At 39.4% G+C, this 24,008-nt stretch overlaps 1 protein-coding gene across 2 annotated transcripts in view; it reads right to left on the bottom strand.

Moving 5' to 3' along the window:
* The window catches only part of LOC145391484 (uncharacterized), a 28,475-nt gene extending 5,595 nt beyond the window's left edge, over nucleotides 1-22,880 (bottom strand). The window contains exons 1-10 of one of the 2 annotated variants that reach the window (XM_080266096.1): nucleotides 22,766-22,880; nucleotides 19,363-19,445; nucleotides 18,364-18,457; nucleotides 17,626-17,688; nucleotides 16,770-16,947; nucleotides 15,342-15,577; nucleotides 14,251-14,431; nucleotides 12,958-13,048; nucleotides 11,305-11,469; nucleotides 9,088-9,254 (exon numbers count right to left, since the gene is read on the bottom strand). In XM_080266096.1, coding sequence (XP_080122222.1) covers nucleotides 9,088-9,254; nucleotides 11,305-11,469; nucleotides 12,958-13,048; nucleotides 14,251-14,431; nucleotides 15,342-15,577; nucleotides 16,770-16,947; nucleotides 17,626-17,688; nucleotides 18,364-18,457; nucleotides 19,363-19,445; nucleotides 22,766-22,814 — 1,307 coding nt within the window. In that variant the 5' untranslated portion in view covers nucleotides 22,815-22,880. The remainder of the gene's footprint in view (nucleotides 1-9,087; nucleotides 9,255-11,304; nucleotides 11,470-12,957; nucleotides 13,049-14,250; nucleotides 14,432-15,341; nucleotides 15,578-16,769; nucleotides 16,948-17,625; nucleotides 17,689-18,363; nucleotides 18,458-19,362; nucleotides 19,446-22,765) is intronic. The other variant, XM_080266104.1, reaches the window with a different exon arrangement.
* Nucleotides 22,881-24,008: the final 1,128 nt, after the last annotated feature.

Below are 24,008 nucleotides of genomic sequence, written 5' to 3'. Positions count from 1 at the left end.
ATGTAAACCATAGAAATAACAATCTTCTCTTTCTGTCTGAAGAAAATGTACAACTGATGAAATACAGTGAAAAAAAACATCTCTATAAGTTCGTGTTTCAGATGGTTTATTATTATTATTTTTTTTAATGCATTCATTCTAATTTGGAAAGATACTTGTGTCTTGTTCTGTACACTGCACTGATGATACTCCAGCCTTGGAAAAGTAAGAATATTATGAAGGACTGGATCAGCATGAGGATACTGTATATATATCAGCTATGGAAAAATAAAACTGGATAACATTATTATTATCATTATTACTTCTGATCAGCAACCTCATATGTACAAGGTTACTGCATATAAATCAACACAAAAATAAAATTGGCCATATTACTGTACTATTATTATTATTATTATTATTATTATTATCATTATTAGTATTACTATTATTATGAGCATGATCATTATTGCAACCCTTAGCTGAAACAAACATACATACATACAAGGTTCAAACAACAGACTACAGCAACATCCACTCGGACAACATACACTACTTCACCTGTATTTAACCCATCATTTGTGGACTACAGGTGAAGGTGACACTGTGCACCTGGTTGTTAGAGTTCAGGTTGTACACTGTTTAAGATCCAGTAACTAAATTTGGGTAAGATGTCATCAGCTAAATATTACAGGTGTTATGCTATTTTCTAACGTACATGCCGTCCAGTGAGGATCATATTGACAATTTTGTACTGACAGACCAAAAGAAAAGGTATAGTTAAATAAATAAATGTTAGTAAATAAATACACTGAGAAATGAGTGGATGAAGTACTGTATGCACAAAACTCCACTGGGCAAAGGATTCAGCCCTTTTTGAACATGACTGGTGACAGGGTGGCCTCTACGCAACAAGCACTGTGAGAGTAACTTAGTCCCATATGAAGCAGCGTTATATGAGCAAAACTGACTGTACGGTGGTGCAGAGACCTTTGAAATGGTGGAATGTATGGATGTATGGATTTAGAAATGTTTGAATAATGAATGAATGAATGAATGGATGTACGGCTATAGAAAGGTTTGAATAATGGATGCATGCATGGATGTATGATTTTAGAAATGTTTGAATACTGAATGAGTAGATGGATGGATGGTCTACAACTAGGTGCATTCTGTTGATAGTTCTACTTATGCTGTCTTCCTCTGCCTTATTTTTGGACTTTACCTGCTCAATTTACAGACTACAGATAGTTATGATGACGATTATGAGGAGGAGGAGGGAAAAAAGAATCCTATGGCAAATTTTCCACACAAGCCATATAACAAACAGGTTCTGGGTGAGGACACTGATGCATACATGAGACAATTAATAACATAAAATTTTTCTGACTTTTGTTTTTTCCAAGTCATTTTAAAAGCAATGTTAAGTGCTGTTAATTTTACTTCCATAACAATTCAACACTTTCTATCTATTATTTTTACTATCATAATTTACTGACTTCTATTTGACTTTTCCTACATAATCACATACAGTCTTCTGCTTTAGTAAGGTGAATATGACAATTACAGTAATTTTGGGTATAAGAAACTACAGTAAATGTGTAATCATGAGTCTTAGAGAGTACTAGGTAAAGAGTGTAAGATGGCTAGATAGTTTATATATATCTAAACTGAGGCAACAGATTCCTTGACTTTGTTTTATTTTTATTTTTTCTTCTCTCGAGCTGTTTCCTGGAGCGTGTGTGGTTAGGTGTATTTTTTGGACGTATTTTTTTATCTTCCTGAGCTCACTGTCTTCTTTTTATACACTGTTTTATAGGGTGGAAAAGGTTATGTTTTTTTTATATCTCTCTCAATACACACCCACATCCACACCCACCCACCCACACGCCTATCCACATACACCCACACCCACATCCACACACACACACACACACACACACACACACACACACACAAACACACTCTGTCATTCTTCACCTAACAACCTATATCACTGTCAATCTTCAGTAGATCATTCCTCCTTCATGCTAATAAGTGTCTTGAAGAATGGACAAACACTACTCATTCATTCTGGTCCTCTGTATCCTCCTCTACTGTTAAGCCTATCATGTGGGTGGGTTTTTTAATGTCCACCTCTACAATTAAGCATAGTATGTAGTTGTTCTTTGTCCTTCTCTACTTAAAGCTTATAATCCTAACGCTGAATAAAGGCAAGTTAACTGTGATAAACCCAGTCCGTAAGAGCTAAAAACTAATTAATCCTTTCAACTCTTCAGCGCACACAGCATCTCCAAAGCTAAATACAGCAATGTCAAGTTAAATGCTACAAAAAAAATAAAAGACATCTTAGATATTTAGGGTTAATGTGGGTAAATTTAAACCCTTTTCCATCTATGTATGAATGATGATTTTAAATACAGGGTGATCCAAATATACTGCTCTACTTCCACTACACCTGGTGATTTCTCGTGTCTTGTGTTATCAATTTCTACCCTGCATCATTTACTATTTTGGCCAAGTGGAGAGGATGGAGAATGAGAGACTGACAAGAAGAGTTTACGTGAGTGTGTTGGAGGGGGAGAGAAAGAGGGCGAGACAAAGGATGAGATGGATGGAGTGGAGAGAGATGATATGACAAAATGGGCTGTGAGGTGAAAAATGAGAGACTAACTGAGAGTGTCTGTGAGAGGTAGAGGGGGAGACCAAGGATAAGATGGAGAGATGGAGGAGATATATGAGGGAGGAGTGTGTGAGCTGGAGGGAGGGCAGCTTAAGGGCATAGGGCAACATGAAGGTGATATGTTTGTGGCCACCCCTCACAGGATTAAGGCATCTGGCAATAGATTCATAGATAAACAGATAGATAGATAGATACACACTACACCTCAGTATCTTGTGTATATTTATGAAGTATATATTGTTTTGATATTACAGTGAATATATATATAGGGCAACCCATACATAAAACACCAGGAGAAACTCAATGGTATGTGTTGTGGGTATGACTCAGTCTGCTGGTGTGGGCTTGGGTGTGGCAGTGGACGTGGGAAATGAATAAACAATGCAGGATGGACACTGATAACACTAAGCCATCCCCACAACACCGTTTTAATTTTTATACGTAGAATAAACAGAGAAAGGAAAACCATAATAAAATACAGAAAAAAAAAAAACTTATACCAGACTACAGGTGTCCTCCATTAAATAATAATAATAATAAAAATAATAATAATAATAGTAAAATAACAGTTGGACTTGAACTTCTGTGAGTTAAAGTTTAGGGGGAAATTACCTAGTAGGGTGGATGAGAAGCTTTATATAATGGCAAAATTACATGTACCATAGAATATACTACCCAGGTGTACTGAGCAAAATAAACAGCCGAGCAGGTGGTGTTAAGAAGCCTCGTATGCTACTTAGGCCGATATTCCCGTCTGGTATGGAGACTCCCTAACACCTCTTCCTTAGGGATTTATTTTTTCCGGTGTACTATGCAATATGTATAGCTGAGAAGGTGTTAAGAAGCCTTGTATACTACCTAGGCTGGCATTCTCGTCAAGTAAGGAAGCTCCGAACACCTTTTCCTTAGTGATTTATTTGAGGATGTGGCTCATTAGTGGCTACGGTAAAATCCTTTTGTCGTTTGTTTACTGGAAGGATTAATGCTTCCTAACACCTCTTCCTTTGTGATTTATTTGTGGATATGGCTGGTTAATATCCTTTTCTATGTTATTTATGTAGAGTATGGCAATATTACAAGGATTTATGTAACACAGAAGAGGGCAGCAGGGTGCAATAAGCAAAATAACTCACTTAGGAAAAGGTTTTAGGGAGCTTCCACGAGAATACAGGCCCTAGACTACATCTCTAAACACATAATTAGTACGGGACAAACACTCAAATCCAAACTGGCTGGATCCAATGGTATATGAAAATTGGATTAATTTGGAAAGGAAAATCATAATGGTAACAATGAGAAAATCAAGTAAAAAATAAGTCAACAGTGCCACGAATAGTAAATGCAATGAGGTAGCTTGTAACAATATAGCAGGTACATTTTCACCTGAGGGAACTGGCCCACTCTCCCTACTGCAATACTAAGTTGTGTTTGTGTGAAATTCCATGACTCTTTGTTGAGGTTGAGATGAGTCTCCTTGGTTAAAAGACAAATTTACCCTCCAGTCTGACAACACCTGACCATATACAAAGCAGAAATGGGTTAGTGAGCTCTGTTGGATCAAAACAAACTGATCTTAATATATCATCTGTTGTTATACTTGTGAAAAAATAATTGGTCTTCATATATGAACTGATTGTGAGGGAGTGATGTTAAAAATAATAATAATAATAATAATAATAATAATAATAAATAAATAAATAAGTAAAGTGGAGGTTTTTGGAAATTGAAATTTTGGATTTGGGAGGATGTACCGTACAGGAGCCACAGACTGGAGACAAATGAAGAGACATGAACCGAAAGGGAGATTCATGACACACAAATATACAGAGAATTAAAACAACTGTCTACTCGAAAGAAACAGAGACACAAAATACATACAGAGACTTAAAACACCTACCTACTTGCAAGAAACAGCGACACAAAATACAGTATACATAACAACATCAAGTTAACGAAGCAGAGAGAGAAAGACGAGAATCATACCTGGGGGTTTGGTGATGAGCTAAATCACCATAACCATTGTTAGGCCTTTAAGAGGGGGGAATGGATTGTTAAGAAGATTAATAAGAAAAGGATAGCAGCTACCTACAGATACAGGCAGTCTCCTACTAATATAAGGGTTACACTGCGTCCACACCAAATGCTTAATGGTTTAGGCAGGTGTGGGTGGAAGTTCTGTATCTCTGTAACTCATTGATGTGGCCCCACTGGATATGTGCGAGTGCAGGCAAGAACTCCTATGTGTTACAGTGATGCAGATGCCCACCCATCTACCTCAAAAGCTTAATGCCATGAGTGGGGGTTCTGTATTTCTGTAACCTATAGATGTGGCACCACTGGACACAGGTGGGTGCAAGAGAGAATGTCTATGGGTTACAGTGACGCAGACCTCTCAACTACGCCAGCATGCATTTGGTGTGGACAAGGCCTTCAATTTATCAAGACACTATGTAAAATGGAGCTAAGTAAAATCTGTAAAAAATTATACTGATACACATGATATACTCCAACATCCCTTCAGTTGTAGTTTTTAACTTGAAAACACTACAAAACACTCCTGAATTGTAAAAAATCTAGAGAAAAGCACCCCAAAAGAACTGAGTCTAGAGAGAAGGGATGAAAATTCTAGACATACACACAAAGGCATATTTATATGCAATTATTTGAGACCAAGGAAAGTTGAGTTATTCATAAGCAAACCTATATAAACTAGAGATTATCTGTACAATTTAACCCCTTCAGTCTGAGGTTTCCCCTGAGATTAATGGTAGTAGTAGTAGTAGTAGTAATAGTAGTAGTAATAGTAGTAGTAGTAATAGTAGTAGTAGTAATAGTAGTAGTAGTAGTAGTAATAGTAGTAGTAGTAATAGTAGTAGTAGTAATAGTAGTAGTAGTAGTAATAGTAGTAGTAGTAGTAATAGTAGTAGTAGTAGTAATAGTAGTAGTAGTAGTAATAGTAGTAGTAGTAGTAATAGTAGTAGTAGTAGTAATAGTAGTAGTAGTAGTAGTAGTACTGTAATTGCAACTCCAGTCTCATCTGAACATGAACCAAGTACTCTGTAGGCTAAAGTTACCCTTGTGCAGTCCACCATGCTCCTTTGGGGGTACAGGGAGGGAAATGAGGGACGTTCGTATAACCAAGCAGTGGAGCCACCCGGTTATAGTGGTGCCACCACATGAAGGCCCTCCCTCTAGCACCCAATGAGCTGATTTAACCCTTTCAATACAATGACAGTGTTGTTTTATTCTTATTAAGTCCACTCAACTATATTCAAGTTACGAAGGACCTCTAGTAGGTTAATGGATAATAAAGGATATATCAGATTTTCCATTTCAAACTGTTTTACCTAAGCCGAAGAAAATTATCTGAAGGTACTGGGAATAAAAACTGAAATGTGTCACCAGCCAAACTATACACATTTTACTTTAACTTGGCCCAGATATTTGACATTTTGCAGCTTATATCACACACTTTAGTTACAGAAAGACAACAGTACGGCTCTACATCCTTTACACAGCACTTCTTCATGACTAGCATTGTACTCTTGCATTACTCTCCTCTTATGACGCAAAATTCCGGATGGAGAGATGGCAATTTTAGACCAAGTTAGAGTAAAGAGTATATTAACCAATTTTTATTCAGTTTTCTTATCCATGAGAATATTCTTCAAAATAGGATGGATCTGTATTAGTAACTGGGCTAATTAAGGCTATCCATCCCCTCCCAAGCAGAAACTCTACCCTTAGCTGAATAAAATTATATTAAGAAAGCAACCATAAACCCATTAAAAAAAAAAAGTATGCAGACTGAAAGGGTAAACTGTGTGGTGGCAAACAGAGTAATATATAACTATGCTGGAGGGTTTAACCTATGGATTATATTGTTTTCACTTTATCCTTGTCCTGAAATTGCCATCTCTCCATTTTGAAAGCTGAGTTGTAACAATGGATTAACACTAGAATATGATGAAAAAAAGAAGAAAGAAAAAAAAGTGCTATGGAATGGATGTAGCACCATAGCACTGTCTTTTTTCTGCCACTAAGCTATGTGAAATATGTTGCAAAATGTGGATATCTGGGCCAAGTTAAGGTATAATGAGTATAGAAGGGCATCTTCATAATTCCAACCCTGCAAAACATCCCACACATCATACAGAATTTCAACTTAGTCCTACACACCACATACCAGGTAACTTACAACTGTGGACAGAAATATCCGTCCAATTGTTAGTCCAACATTTATGAAATTCCAACACAATTTTCCAAGAAGATTTGCTGTTTTTTGGGGGATTGTATCACGACTTTATGTCACTGTTTACTGTCTTGCTGTATTCTGTAATGTTGGTAATCTAATCTGTGTCTGAATCAGTACAATCACTCACACTTATAAGTAGTATAAGGAAGTGATATAGTGCAGGTAGATGCAGCACCAATGTATTAGATTACGTTCCACTTCTAATCATCATCATCATCATCTCCAATGTCTTACTCCCTCCAAGGAAATCTTTGAACAGGGGATGGCTATGACAGAAACTTCTCCAGACCATCTTAACCTCACATCTCTCACTCTCGCAAACACTCTTCTCCCTCTTCTTTCTCTTTCACCAATATATTGTTCCACTTCTATGAGCTGAAGCAATCACAATGACTCTCATATCCATGTACGGTGTTCTAAGAAGCCTATTTGGAGTCTAACATAAATATCCACCCCCAATACACTAACCCTTGTAGTACTGAAAAGAGTGATTGTACAGCTAATAATAATTTAAAAATATATATACCTGCACATTTAGTTAAAACTATTTGAAACCAGTAATGATGGCTATTCAGAAATGCCTAATTATAATTCCTGCTCGTCGGTAAACCTCCTTTCTTAACCCGTGGATTGCGCAATTACCTTTTTTTATCCCACCCCGTAGTGCACAAAAAATGAACAAGTTTTTTTTTTCTTTTTTTTTATTATAAACTTGAAGATAAACATCCAGGGCATCATCTGGTGAAAAGAAAAAATATCTCTCTCTCCGTCTTTGCATAGGGCCATGCATAAGTTTACATACGGGAGTAATAAACAAAAAAAAAAAAAAAACAAAAAAAAACAATTTTTCTTTTTTTAAATTATAAACTTCAAGATAAACATCCACGGCATCATCTGGTGAAAAGAAAAATATCTTTCTCTCTCTCTGTCTTTGTTAGAGCCATGCGTAAATTTGTGTAGGGGTCGAGTTGTACACAGTGATGCACGGCCTGCACAGCCTGAGCTGTGGCTCGCAACGCGAAGCCCCAGCCTGAGCTATGGCTCGCAATCCACGGGTTAAAGATGCTATATATTGCATGACTGAAAAATTCTAATCAGTAGTGTTATTTTATGCATATTCTAATGATACTAAATTAATCATCAGACATTACAAGCTATTGTGATAATACTGGATGTCATCGTACTCTGCTTATGTGATAGTTAAACCACCAGGTGCCATAATTTGATTATATGGTTACCACCCAGCATAGTAAATGGTTTCCTGGTGTACAGGAAACCATTTGGCTTGTCACTCAGTGTAGAGTCACCCACAGGCAGATATAACAAGAATTAAGACTAGACTTTTTTATATTTTTTACTTATATTTATTTTATTTTTTACCAGTTCGCGTTGCCCCCAGCAGTCGGATTTCCCTCATTCTATGATAAATCACCTTCATTTTATTGTTGCTGCTACCAGATAATTTTATTCAGTCTGAGAGAACACCCTGGCAGTGAAGGGTTAAAGAGGGCTGCATCTAACTCCATCAGTTCTATAGTCTCTAGTGCTGAGTGAAGGCAACAGGTAGTGAAAGTCTTGGTGGATGAATTACATGTATACTAAACACTATACACATGTGAGCAAAGTATCATGGCCTTCAGCTTATCTACCCTGGCCTTCACACATGTTGTTAATGGGCAGCTGTTGAGCAGGATGAGCATTAGTCTTGAGAAGGAGAGATTACCAGTATACGTCCATACTGTTAAACCTGAATATGAGATGGTCTAACCAACATCTAATGTAAAAAGGGTCAAATTTTAGTACCCCTGTGAGGATTAGAAATAGTTATAGAACACTCCACTTTCTAGAAGGCATTCACTACTGAAGTATAAAGGTATAACTTTATTTTTCCACCATCATATGTTTCAAATGTGTAACATATAAATAAAAATAAAAACTGTAGGAGTATGACTTCCCTTTGTGATCTCAATTCTATAATACTCTTTGACTCCAGGAAAAAATAAATAAAATCAAGAGCATTCACTCCTGATACTTTACGATCATGGTATTCAGGTGGCTTTACACTGAGTGACATCCCTCTCCAGCACTACCCAAAAAAATAAGGAAATAAAAAAATAAATAATATATAAAAATACCTACAGAATTATAAACAAAGCTGCACAACACTTACTTCATTTTAAGGTTGGCATTAGTAGAGGCTGCAGAAGGTATGGCATGATGGGTAAGTCCTACTCTTTTTAAAGCATCGTCATCATCCCCAATATCCTCCTCGTCAGAGTAGAAAACATCACCCAGACCTTCCCGGAACTCCCCCGCTAGTAATGCATCTAAGGCCGGCTGTGGGGGAAAAGGTATCAGTAAGTTGATGAGGATTCCGGAGTCTTGAGTGGTGAGTGAATGAGAGTGTGGCCCACTTAACCATGCACACTTTTGGATAGTTTTTCCTTCTATTAGGTTTTTTATAGCTCTCAGGACCCTATCTCACTCCACTCACTCCATCCTTTCATGGGATACGAGGTCTAGATGACGACGACGATGATGATAAAAGATGGCGAAAAGAAACTCTGAGTGGGAAACAATGGGTGTCATAAAAAGTGAAGAACAAGACAATTATTTTTGTTTTCAACTCTGAGCACAGATATGACTGCATGTTCCCTAAGTCTCAGCAGGCCTCCTATACACCACGGCCTGTATTCTGCATAGTGCTTATGGTCGACCCTAGCTAACCGTCATAGCTAAGCAAATTTATGACAGTCAGTCTTATGGCCGTCGGAAGTCGTCGGCCATACCTCACTAATCCAACAACACCGTCAGCTGCTAGAACGCACCGCTCACAATTTGTCTACTTTAAATTTATGGAATAAAATAGGTTCTTGGCATTATTTTCTTGGATTTAAATTGTTTTAACTTCATATTACGACTTTTGGGGAAGTTAGACATAGTAAAATAGGAATTCGTTTGTGAGAAAATGCGCTGAAACGTATTCCCGTTGAAAAGTGTGTAACCAAAAACACTGTCTGACTAGTGTAAACTTAACCTACCTTATTAATTTCATCTAATTTCATATTAATATTTTTTTGTTGGCTAGGCTAAACTTGGTTAGGTTAAATTTTATTATATATATATATATATATATATATTTATTCATATCATTATTTATTATAATATACTTAACCTACATTACAAATATTTTCTTAAGTCCAAAGAAAGTTAAAGAAAATGTTCATTGCTTTGGACAGCAATGGGACAATAACCAGTTCATCTGGGTTAGGTTGAGTTATATATTTCTATAATTTGTTTCTGGTTTATTTAATATTTTCATATTTTTTTACACTAACCTTAACCTAAAGTATTATTTTTTCGACCAGTCTAAACTTTACCTATCCCATTATTATTATTTTATTATATTTAATTATTTATTATTTAATATTTTTTAGACGTCCATAATTAACCTAACCTGCTGGGGCTAGCCCTACAAGTACTGTAAAGCCCAAACTCTGCACATTGGCATTTTTCCGGTAGCAAGATAACGTAGTGTTATGATGACCTTAAGCTCCGGGGTGAGTGGGTTTCTCCTCTTGGTGTCATTCGATAAGGTGTCTCTCACAAGATTGGTGACATACAAAATACCGTCCCTGTCTAGCCGGTATCTCTTGATAAGCTCAGCATCACTGAGCTCGTTAAGCACGTCCCTTCTTCGGAAAATATTCCTCGGCTGGGGATCTGCTTGCTGTGGTGCGGCCATGTTGACACACTTCTGACGGTCATAGGCGGCGTTAAGACAGGGTGAACCCGAACATACCATCGCGCGTCTTATTATGGTCGTCCATAGGAGTTTATGGTCGACCATACGAGTTTCTGACGGAGTTATGTCTAAAATGCGCCATTTTGTTTAGATATGTACGACGGACTTAGCTATGACGGTTTGTAGAATCTGGGCCCACAGTCCTTCACCTGTCACCACTTCAGTACCGACACTCACTGTCCAAACAGAGTACATACTGGGGATTGTCTCATGCACAACTGATGTTCCAGTATTACTGGGGTACTTATATGGCATATCACTAGGTTGTGTAAAATCAGTAAAGTCTGTTTTAAGAAGTTCAAATTAGCAAACTGTCCCCTACTCTAGCCTGGGATTAACCTCATACTGTCAAGCAATAGGCAATTATTTTATCCATCTGATCACTTACACAATCTCTGTGATGTCCAATTTCTTGTTATATTACTGGTTTTCAAACATGCATATGAGTCATTAAAGTGAACAGTGACAGGATATAAGAATAATCAAGCCAAAGAAGAAAATAACGGGGAAAAGAGGAGAGGGAGACTAAAACAAGGGTGTGCGTGTGTAAAAGCGTATTTTGCTTCTGTTCTATTAACTGACCTGTACATGGGTATATTTTGATATGGCGCTGGCAGCCTGGCGTCCAGTGAAGCCCATCTCCACAATTCTGGTCACCCGCACTTGCTTTATCTCCTCGTGGGCCTCCTGGCAGCCAGGGTCCAGGCGAAGCACCTCTTCAAACGCAGATTCTGCCTCTAAAAATTTCTGCGATAAAGAGAAATGGAAAAAAGATACGGACATGTACTCTCATCAGTTAAGGAAGTTCCCTAATGCCTCTTCCTAAGTGATTTATTTTGCTAATTATGCCTTGCCATCCTCTTCTATGTTACTTAAATCATTCTAATATCACCATACTCTGCATAAGTTATGTACCAAACAATATTAGCCAGCTGTATCTAAATATATATTGGAATGGTAGAGATACTAGGGAGCTTCCTTAACTGACAAGAATACGGGCCAGGAACATCCCCTCCCACCTTCAAACTCCCTCACTTAATCATATTTCACCATCCTATTTAGGTACTGGAGAGGGATGCCTTCATGTGGTGGCACTGATTATACCAGGTGGCTCTGCTGCCCAGTTATATGAACATTCCTCAACTTCTTCCCCATCCTCCGAAAGAAAGAATGGCAACTTTAGTCTGTAATCCACCAAGTTCACTTCCAGATAAACTTGGGGTTGCAACTACAGTATCACTATTGCTACTACCACCACCCAATTTACGTCCATTCTCTCTAAACGGCCACACCATCTAAGCACACTCTTCAACCTTACTGTCAACAGGCTTCCTCACTCCGCATCTTTCACAAACACATTATTTTCCTCTCCACTCTATTCACACAACACACATCCTAAATCACTCAACTTCCATTGTTCTTACTCCTAACTTTTCCATCTCATGCCACGATGAAATTTCCTATTCAGGCATCTATGTAGGCAAACATCATCATGCAACACCTACTGCAGCTGCCACACTCAGACCTATGCTTAGTATCAAGGCTCAAATGCCCCAGCCACTTTCCATCCGTATGCAATTCTATTTACCACTTCCTTTGCACATTACAGTACCTCTCTTTTCTGGTACTGCATTCAGGAACTTTAACTCCCCAACCAATTGGTGAGGAAATACTATCCAATTTCTAGAAATATCTTCAGCTGAATAAAACTGTCTGAATTTAGCCTAAGTAAAACAATCAAGAGCATTCGCTGCTGTGAGTTAAACAACAGTTCTTTCACCTTAACTTGGCCCACATTTTCATCCCTTTTCAGCTTTATTTCACATAGCTAAATGGCAGAATAAGACAATGCTAAGGCTCTACCTTCTTTCCATAGCATTTAATCCATGACTTGCATCAATTTCTATACTCTACTCACTCTAACTAAACATACAACTGAAATCCATCTTGAATACTGATCTGAACACAAGAATATGATGCTAGTCATGAAGTTCAATAGAAATGATGCTGAGGAATAGTATTGTCATATTCTGCCACTCAGATACAGGAAATAAGTTGAACAAGGATGAAATTCTCAACCTAGCTAAAATGAACGAACTAAAGTGTTAACGTATTCTTACAACTCAGCATTCAAGGCAAAAAGATGGCAGTTTTAAAGCAGTCAAAATAAAAAGAGTATAGTTCACACTCCTTCTCTCCTTCTGCCTAAACACCCCAACTCGGTGCCATACTCACCCCTAAACCTCGTAAAGACGTTCCTCTTCTAAAATGCCCTTTCGGCCACTGAGGAGACAATTTTATCGCTCTCTCTGCGTCTTTTAATGCTCTGCCAGACAAGAAAAAGAGTGGGGGTTAACAAAACAGAAATTAAGACTCAGATACACAAGAAAAAAACTCATGATCAATATTGTCACAATTGTCATCTGTTTTTGCGGGAAGGAAAAGGGTGAGTACAAAATCTTCCCATCACTTCCTGCAAAAACAAATGCTGCTTACAAGAGAAAGACATTCTCCACTATGCTATTTTGCAGGATGGACAAGAAAAGGAGGGTACAGGATCTTCCCATGTCTCTTCAAGTAAAAATAAATCCTGGTTCCAAGGGAAGCGTATTCTCTAGTACAATGTTTTGCAGGATGGACAAGGAGAGTACAGAATTTTCCATGCTCTTCTTGCAAAAACAAATCCTAGGTATGACAGGGCACTGATCCTAACTTGGTTTGTGAAACTGGCCTTCAATGATGAGGTGTTAATGATGGCTTGACCTAATCCCTCTAGTTAAAAAAGTTTAACCCAAACTGAGAAAAAGTGACTCAAGACAGAACAGATAAGAATATCAACAAAAACACTCACACAGCACATATCTCTACCAATGCAGCAACATTTGTTTTGTCTATAAAGGCTCCACCTTGCTTGCATGTGTCAGCCTTGGTCACCGAATGGTGGCTCATGGAAGGGCATTCTGTTTTTCACTTTTTTCATCCCCTTGACTTGTGCCCCTTTTCACTTAATTTATATGAAGCTGTTCCTATAATGGTCCTCAACCATTATTCCAAATTTGGTTCCATTTCATCCTATAAATTTTCTGTATTGCTGCTAACAGACAGAGACATAAACACAGTGAAAAACATGACCTTCTTAGTGAAGATAAAAGGATAATTGGGATATACTGTGTAACACATCAACCTGACTGCCACATGACAGCCAGTGGTGACAGTAGAAGCACTATGGTGTTGAAGTGGATGTGCAGTACCATATCACTGGATACCTTGGCTGTGTGGAGTGAACTGTGACAGATTGAGTAGGGGTGATGAAAATGAAATGGATGGCGAGAGATGGAGGAGAAGACTGAGGATGAGGTGGAGGGATGGGGTGAAGAGGTACATTATATAATGGAGGGAGGGCAGCCTGAAGGTGGAAGAAAAGGAGACACAGAAGTTATTTATTCAAGGCCACCCCCTCTGGCATTAAGACATCTGGCTATGGACAAATGAATATACAGTACCATAACTTGCTGCCAACAAACTTACTTATCGTGGTGTGACAGCTGGTGGTGGCAGTATGAGCGGTTGCCAAAGAATCGGTGGTCAAGTGGGTGGAGTCTGATGGCGTCGGTAAAAAGCCGCACCGCCGCCGAATACTGACCCACGTTGGCTGCCTCGTTACCCCTCATGGCCAGCTGCCGCGCCTGTAATACTGTGCCATCCACACCTGCAGAGGAAGATGAGTAGAGATATTTGGAGACAGGGCACAGGGAAGAACATGACACCTAAGGAGGAAGAGGAAGGTTTAGAGGTAATTTCTATATACTGCATGACTAAAGCTGATGGTTAATCTGTAGTGTGTAAGGAATGAAAGCTTAAGCTTGTGAGATGGAGGCTGGATTCGTGGAGCTTGAATGGTGAGTGAATGAGTGTGGCCATATAACTGTGGTGAGTTTAGCTAGTTATCCTTCTTTCATGTTTTTCTCATGCTTTCTGAACCCTGCCTCACTCCAACCTTAGGTGGGAAATGAAGTCTGGATGATGATGATGATAAAGAACTGCATGTGGGTCACTAGGGAAGTCACAGGACAGCACTAAAGTTATATGACAGCTATCAATAAAGCCAGGTGAACTGTACCATATATCCATTCATTCAAGTCTTTTAATTCTTGGCTCCATCCTACATGAATAATCCTGTGCTTCATTTAGCCATCTCTAGGGTAAAGTAAATCCACTAAATGCAAAGCTAAAATGATATCAATTTCTGGTTCTTTCTTTCACTCTTGCTAATCACTGCTATCTCCTCCCTCTCCACCTTCTGGCTCATATATTGGCTACTTCTATTTTACTAAACACTACCTCTCTCGTCATCTACAGCATATTTCTAAAATTATTATATATCTTCTCTTATCATACAATGTGGTGTTTGAAAGGAACACCTTCAAGTGGTGGCAATGACATAACCACGTCGTACAATTTCCTGAATATACAAATGTCCCTCAAATGTTACTCTACCCTCCAAAGCAGAATGGTGAGCAGCAAAGCTGAAGCCTGCATTCCACTGCGATCACATTTCAGATGATGCTGGGGCTAAGGTTACCACTCTATCATACACTGTCTACTTCTACTGTCCTTACCATTAGTATCCTCCGTTTTCCTGTCCTCCTGTTTGGATTGTTTCCCTGTTGGCTTCTCCTGCCTGGTCGCCGCTGCCGCTGCTGCTGCCATGCCTCTCCGTCTGCTTTTGACTGCTGTGGCCACAAAGGCAGAGGTAGGGTCCAGTCCTTGACCTTCCTCTTCTTCATCATCATCATCGTCATCCTCATCCTCATCATCATCGTCATCTTCATCATCTGAGCCTGACTCTTCCTTTCTGATGAAGGCGAGTGAAATATGAGGCCTCGCACACAAGCATGCGTGCACACACGCACACGCACGCACACACACACACACACACACACACACACACACACACACACAATAAATACTGTAAAGTAATCCCTCGTTTATCTGATGTACAAGAGCCAAACGCATGTCCGGGTAATGGTTCTATCCAGATAATGGACTTCTCCCCTGATCCCCATTGGTACATAACTTTGAAAGCCAGTGTAAAAGGCCACTACAGTACATTGTACAGTACAACACCTGTTCCTGTTAACATTACTCTATCTGGTCAAGCAGAACTATAAACCACAGCCAAGCAATTACCATGGTCAAGCTGACCCATCAACCACAGACAAGAAATCACCAACGCAGGGTCATACCCTGCAGTGACATGAAAACATGAGAAAAATGGCTACACAAAAAAAATGCAGTGGGCACACAAAACATAATGGCAGAATGGAATAAAATCATGTTAAAATAGAATAAAATCACGGTACAGTACCGTATATACAGTAGGCTAAAATGAAATCAACATCAATGCTCACGATTCAACCATCCCGCCTCAATCTTACCCAGAATCTCCCGCTTCTATGGAGTCGGCACTACCCTCTTCCTTTTCCCTGGTGGAGGGGCCATCATCACACACCCTAGGAAGAGGCATGCAAGGAATAGCAAGGCCAAAAGTTGGTAGGAAACAACCACAAAAGCCACCACGTGCACCGTCTGAGATGAGCTGTTTACTACACTGTTGCCAAGCAGGAACTGGGAACGGCCAAGGGGGGTCTCTAGTGAATGCTGGAGAAACTACCCTGGCAGACGGGGTGGCACCATCGGGCTATTCCCGCCCTGCCGGACGCGAAAATGTTCATGCGGTCATAATTTCCACCTGGACGCATGCATTTTGTCCGGATATTATGAAAAAATGTATGAATAACGGTTTCGAACACCCAAATCACAGCGTTTGGGTAATGGCCAGCCAGATAACTGAGAGATTACTGTATATAAAATAAAAAATACAAAAGAATGACTGAAAATGTAGCAAATTATGGGTAACCATAAGACAACATTTACAACACACACAAACACAAATGTACCAGTAAATAATAATAATACTGTAATAATAAACTGCCTTATATTACAAAATGGAACAGAACATCAATCTATACACAGTATTCACTAACTTTTTAGTATCATCGGAGTTTTGATTAAAAATTCGGTTCTCTATTTTTTCAATCTTTTTCTTCTCTTTTCTGCGTTTCTTCTTGGCTCGCCTCTTCTCAGCTTTCCTCCGTTCCCTCTCGGCCTCGCTGAGCTGCTGCTGTGAGTGCTGACCCGCCCCTCGACCATTGCGACACAACACTGAGGAGATAATATATACAGTACTGCTGAAATAGGAGGGATATGGGAAGAAGGTTTGATATTAAAAATTGTATTCTACATGGCAGAAAGATTCATTGTGCTTCTTCCTTACTGATAACATAAAAGTGACTCCATCTTTCCTCCTAAGAAATTCCTATACAGTATTTGGGTTGGCCATAATACAACTGACATTCTCCACAGACTGGAATCTAAACCAAGTGCCAAAACTGCTAACTCTTTCCTAATAGTTCTTGGAAGTAGCTGGGAAAAAGAAATCCAAGATGTGTAATTAGACTGGAAACAATGTGAGAGTTTCAGCAGAGACTCCTGACCCTATGTAAGTGACTGTACTTGTGGGTGAGTGTTTCCTGAATAAGAGTGATGACTGAGTGGCTAGTTACCAAGCTTGTAGACTACTATCATTTGCAAGGTTAGCTATTTATTTCTTGCATTACACCTCTGCATTCTCTTGCTATTTAAAAGGAAGAAAAACTGTATAGCCATAGGAGGGATTTGGGAAGGCCTGGGATTAAGAGTCACATTCTAGGTTGGAACATGGGCTTCATTGTACCTCTTCCTTTGTGATTTATTTCCTAGATTACACCTTAGCATTATTTATTTCACTTTAATATTAACAGTCTACATCACTAATATACAAGAGGATTCATAATGTTTTACCTCTCCAATCCTCCTCTGAGCTGGCATCGTCTGAATCGACGTCATGGTTTTGTGTATTATTACCTGAGGGGACAAGACAAATTGTGAATAAGTAATGTATCATCATCAAACCCACTTTCCAACCATCATATGGAGTAAGCAGACTATACAAAAAGTATTTGGAGTAAGAGCAGAGGTATGAGTGGGGGGAGGAGTGGAAGTAGAGTATGAATGGGAATAGAAGTCAGGGGTATGAGTTTGAGTTGTAACTGGAACATGAGAAGAAATAGGAAAGGAAGTTGGAGTCGCGGTAGGTGTGGGAGTGGGAGTGGAGGTGGGAGTAGGGGTAGGTGTGGGAGTGGGAGTGGAGGTGGGAGTAGGGGTAGGTGTGGGAGTGGGAGTGGAGGTGGGAGTAGGGGTAGGTGTGGGAGTGGGAGTGGAGGTGGGAGTAGGGGATAAGAGTAGGTGTTGGAGTGGGAATGAGAGTAAGAGTAGGAAATCATAGTCACTACCACCACACTAACAACATTTCCAAATAGTCACCATCACCACCCTAACAACATTTCCAAATAATGTAACCTTATAGAAAGGAGAGGAGGCAGTACAAAATAAAAGCACAAGTACAAAATAAAACTCCCAGACTTACTTTTGGCAGAGTTGGTCTTAACAATTCACCATCTTACTGACCTCTTACTCCAACTAAATACATAGACCAATTTTTTTGCCTATAAAGTATTCAAAACAAACTCCCACACTTACTTTTAGCGGAGTTGGTCTTGTGGCGGGCATGATTGTTGCGTTGTATAGGCTGAGGCAGAAGTTGACTAAATGCTGCAACCACCTCCTCCAGTCTCTGCAATATAATACCAGAAAGTCATTAAATCATCATCATCACCACAGTAGTAGTTCTAGCAGCCCCAGGTTCATCAGAAACGTGACCCAGGTGGAATGCAGGCTTATGCTGCCCTCCTCCTGTAGTCCATCATTCTCCTACCTGGGGGCACTGATGCTGAGAGACAATTGTATACCCAGGCAGTGGAGCCACCCAGTTATGTCAGTGCTACCACGTAAAGGCACCCTCTCCAGCACCATTACAGTCACTCTATTGCAGGAATAAGCCCCACCCCCCATCCTTCTTTTTTCTGTCATTTATTCCCAGCCCATATGATTTAAAATATCACACCTCTTCCCATTAAAGTAAACTGGGAGACTCTGGCAAATAATCTTTATAAGTATCAATGAATGCTTAACAGGCAATATCATCTGTAAGCTGCTGCAGAATTAGTGGCAAAAATGAATGAAAAGGTGATACATAATAAGGACTTTCCGTAGTATATTTCTAACAAGTAATGAGCTAATGTACCGTATTCTGTAGTTGGTTTGTTTTCACCTAAGGGAACAGAACCACTCCAACATAGTAAATGCTAAATTGTTGTTGCATAATATTTAAAGAGACTTGGTTATAATGTAGGACTGGGTTTCTTTTATTAGTAGTTAAATCATTCTTCCAATCTACACTTAGCCATCAACTGAGCTGAAAGGGGTTAGGGATCTCTGTCAAGTTAAAGTAAATGCAGTGCAGAATGTGTTTCACTCCAAATTTTCCCCCAGCACCTCACCACATGGAAGGATCATGTCCCGATCCTGCCACGGCATCGTCTGCCACAGGAACGCAGCTGCTTGCTTACAGTCAATGGGTATGCTCAGCCTGACAGACTAGACTAGAATTACAACAATAATGACTTAACTCTAACTCACCTTTTTATCGGCGGGAGCCTTACTAGCAGACAACTTACAGCTCAGGCTCTTGTATCTCTCATTAATTGCATCTTTGTCAACACCTGCAACAGAGACATTATAAATAGATAAAACCCAACGTAAGGTTGTAGTAGGTAACTGAGCAGCCAAAAAACATATGTGAAAATGGTCAGGCCCGAGAGATGGTCTGATTTCTAGGAGCATGAATGAATCCCAAGGAGAAAGAATGTCCCATGAAATATTTCTGGGATCTCCCTTTTCCTTTATCTTGGCAATACATTCATAGTTCATAAAATTGCTGTACCTCCCCTCCCCTCCACCCCTGGCCAGATTCAACATATTCCCCAATACAATGGTTGGTTAAAGTTATATCAATTCCACTGTACCATGCCACAGTATTCATGTAAGTCTATTTCCCTCTCCTGCCTCTTTCTCACTGCTGGATTCATAGATGCTTGGATGAGATACAGTGGCTAAAGGTGCATATTATAACCCAAAGATGAATGATAATATGTATACATGCCCACTATGTCACATGAAGTGTCTGTAATTCCTGTTGTGAAAGACAGGCATATGAGGGGAAACGGCCTTTAGCATGTCACTGTAAATGCCTGTTTGCAACACAAGTGCTGGGTGCAGGAGTCAACACATCCCTAAGGCAAGACAAGACAACGGTGGGGGTTATCAGCCTTCCTCATTGCTACCCTTTAATATTCTAAGAGAGTTATCCTGAACAAGAGAATGCACAGTGACGTTCATAACTCTCCGGGTGCTATGAATCACTTCCTGTGACTCATCCACTACAATCACATATTGAGGTGATGCAACCAAGACAGGACTGAAAAGCCTGTTATGACTTGCAAACTGGACGGTAATCTCTCTCCTTCAATAGAGTTTGTAAAATTTACCTCAGTCCTGGGACAATGTAATTTTATTCTTACAGCAGAAGTTGTACCCTCAGGTTCATCTGAAATGCAATCCCTGTGGACTGTAGGCTGAAGCAGCCCTCCTCCTGTAGCCCACCATCCTCCTTTCAGGGGACTGGAAGGGGCTGAGGCCATTAGGCTAGTACTGTACAACGGAATTGAATAAACTTAACTGGTAGCATAAAAAAAAAAAAGTCATTCAAATTCAAAGGGATATGTTTAGTCATGCTTACAAGCTTATGATGCTATACAACCTTAGCAACCCAACAAGACCCAGCCTAGTCATGAAAGCAACACACACTGGTAGTAACCTTACCACAGATGGAAACAAGAGTACCGGTATGTGGCTTTCACCATTAGGTCAGGTAAAGTTCATGTAATAATTACTGTATTAATAATGCAGTACAGATATTAGTAATTTAATCAGAACTAACCTAACCACGAATACAACATAATCCCTGGTTCTAACCTCAGCAAAGAAGGAAAACAAGAGTACTGTATGTGGTTTCAAAGTCGGGTTATATACTTTGTGTAACGCCCATCCATATGACTCCACAACTAAACTAACCAAACATAACCAACACTTTGATTCCAACTTTAACAAAGAAGGAAAACAGAGTAGCAACATATGACTTCCACATATGTCAGGATAAATTAAGTTCAGTCTAAATAACACACATTAATAGGACAATATAACTAACCTAACCTAACCATGAAAGCAACACACTTTGGTTCCAATCTTGGCAGAGAAAAACAACGAATGTCCCTTCACACTTAGATTATGACAAACTGAGCTTTGTCTACAGTACGCAATACACATAACAACACAGCATAACCTAAACATAAAAAAAAAAAAAAATACAGTATTTTGACTCGAATGTCAGTAAAGAAGGAAAACCAGCATGTCACTTTCAAAATTACAGTAGGACAGATTAGGTTTAGTTAGTATGCCCATCAATATGGAATGAATAACTAAACTATACTGACCTAACCTAACCATAAAGTACTGTAATATATTTTGACTTTTATGTTGGAAATGAAGGAAAACATGAGTATACAGTTTTCACACTTTAGTTAGGATAGATTTTGTTTTATCTGTGCAATACCCATTAATAAGACACATAATCTTAACCTAACCATGAAAGCAACATATCAGGACATTCATTTTTACTCAGGAAAGAAGGGGAAAAAAAAAAAATGCCTTTCAAAGTTAGGTATGGATTAGTTTGTTAAGACACGTTAATAAGGCTGCATAAATAAACTACCCTACCCTAACCCTACCAACCCCACCTAACCTTAACCATACCAACCCTACCATACTTTAACCATACCAACCCCACCTAACCTTAACCCTACCAACCCCACCTAACCTTAACCATACCAACCCTACCAAACTTTAACCATACCAACCCCACCTAACCTTAACCCTACCTAACCTTAACCCTACCAGCCCTACCTAACCTTAACCCTACCAGCCCTACCTAACCTAAACCATACCAACCCTAACCTTAAACCTACCTAACCTAAACCATACCAACCCTAACTAACCTTAAACCTACCTAACCTAAACCATACCAACCCTAAGCCATACTAACCCTTAACCATACCAACCCTGCCTAACCTTAACCATACCAACCCTACCTAACCTTAACCATACCAACCCTGCCTAACCTTAACCATACCAACCCTACCTAACCTTAACCGTACCAACCCTACCTAACTTTAACCAACCTAACCATTTATGCATTATATTCTGATTCCTGCCCCAACAAAGAATATATATCAATCAAAGTAAGGAAGCTTTAGTTTGTATCATATCCATCAGTAAGGCTGCATAACTAAACCAAATTAATCTAACAACCACCTTAGCAAAGAAGGAAAACAAAGAGTATGTACCACTAGTGCGAAGGTTTGGTTTGCATGATACCCGACAAAAAGACTGCATAACTAAACTTAATTTATTAAAAAAAAGGCTAAACATGGCTGCTGAACGTCAAATACACCACATCAGCAAAACAAAGACAGTCAGACCTTGGACTTTCCTTTATCTGAGTTGCTGCCCTTGAGCCCAACCAGCCCTCCCTGCTCCTACCCAAAGCTACAATCACCATCTTACACTTAAATTTAAAAAGTGATCTATTACCAGCACTTCAAAACCTAATTATTAATTCACAACTACATACTCTGATGCAATATATCATTTTTTAACCCTCTGTACAGGTTTCTAACTTCCAAAAACTATTTTTTTCCACAGTCCTCACTATACGTATCATCCAGTAAGCACATATATTATGAGTATAATTCCTACTACACCATTTCCCTAGCTGTAACTAAATTTCAATGCCATTTTTTCAATATGCAAAAATAAAAAAATATAAAACGGGCACGAATCATAACAGTAGACGAAAATTTCGAAGGCAATATTTCAGGTTCTATTGTTCAGAAAACTGTTCATATTCACGCCCAGAGCTACTCACCTAAAGGAAGACCAAGTATCCTAAACGCTTCTTTATCCGATATCCCCATTCTGGCGTCATAGGCGGCGATGGACTAGACATAAGAACAAATACGAGCTTCTAGATACAAGTTGAGCACCACCATCACCATAGACACATGACCAGGTTCAAGGACTAGGGCTGCACCAAAACAAAAGAGCATCGCATTTTCCAAAGTCTTCTTACGCAATACTTTCCTATAACTCAAGTATATGTATTTAGTAACTCAAAACCTTATAGTAAATATTTTCCTGATGTCTATTGTATTACACATGGGTTTTATGATCCCTGTCAGCAGATTTCAGAATTTGAAATAACATCGCGTAACACCTGTGATACATGGTGTTGGCATTCTTCTAAATGTTGCGAAACTTCTACATTGCAACTCAGCATCCAGTAACATCTTCTTCTGATGCAATGGCATATTGGTTCCCTCAAAAACGAATACTGCACATTAAACCCGCTTTATTCAAAAGGTTAGGGACGATTGAGAAGGTTAAATGAGTATTTCTATTATATCTTTCACAAGTTAGATAATTCTTGCCCTTTCATCGTTTCGCATCGCATCGCATGGATACAGAAAGAAGAGAATAAAATATGTGTAGCGTACATATAGGTTACTGGCTATCTAAATGATTTTCCTGCTTATTCCGGTTTGGCCATGGAATGGAAAATCATTCAGTGGCACCGATGTATAGCCATGTAGCTCTGCTGTCAGGTTATAGAAATGTTCCTCACTTCCATCCCTATCATCTCAAAAGAGGACTGTGGACTGTTAGTGCCAAACACCAACTTCAGGCTGAAAGCCGCCAGGCTCAAGTTTCAGCAGTATTGCCAAATGAAAGTTAAAGAAATCTGCTAGATTGGGCTCGAAGGTGGTAATTTAGCGGAAAGAACGCTGAGTTGGTAACGCTGCGTTGCAGGGGAACCTAGGATTACAGCCACCACTAGCACCACTACTACAATACCAGTTATATGGAAACAGATGATATTTCAGATTTTGAACATACCCCCAACACATCCGTGCTTCCTCCTTCCTAGCAGTGCCCGGCCTCTGCCACTCATCTCACCCTCCCGGCCTAACCTCCGCCAGGCTAGCCTTCCCTGCACCTTCTCCCCAAGTAGCTTTCAATCCCTGCAGTGGTGCAACCCCCACCAGCAATACCAGCGACGCCCACCCACCTTGTAGGCCGTACCCTTCTCCCCCCATCATTGCATGGTGGGT

Source organism: Coenobita brevimanus, chromosome 2, assembly GCF_032717465.1.
Source record: "Coenobita brevimanus isolate Jiangsu-jjx chromosome 2, ASM3271746v2, whole genome shotgun sequence".
NCBI classification, from domain to species: domain Eukaryota; kingdom Metazoa; phylum Arthropoda; class Malacostraca; order Decapoda; family Coenobitidae; genus Coenobita; species Coenobita brevimanus.
Note: the sequence above shows the minus strand (reverse complement) of the source record. Positions and strands in the feature narration are given on the sequence as shown.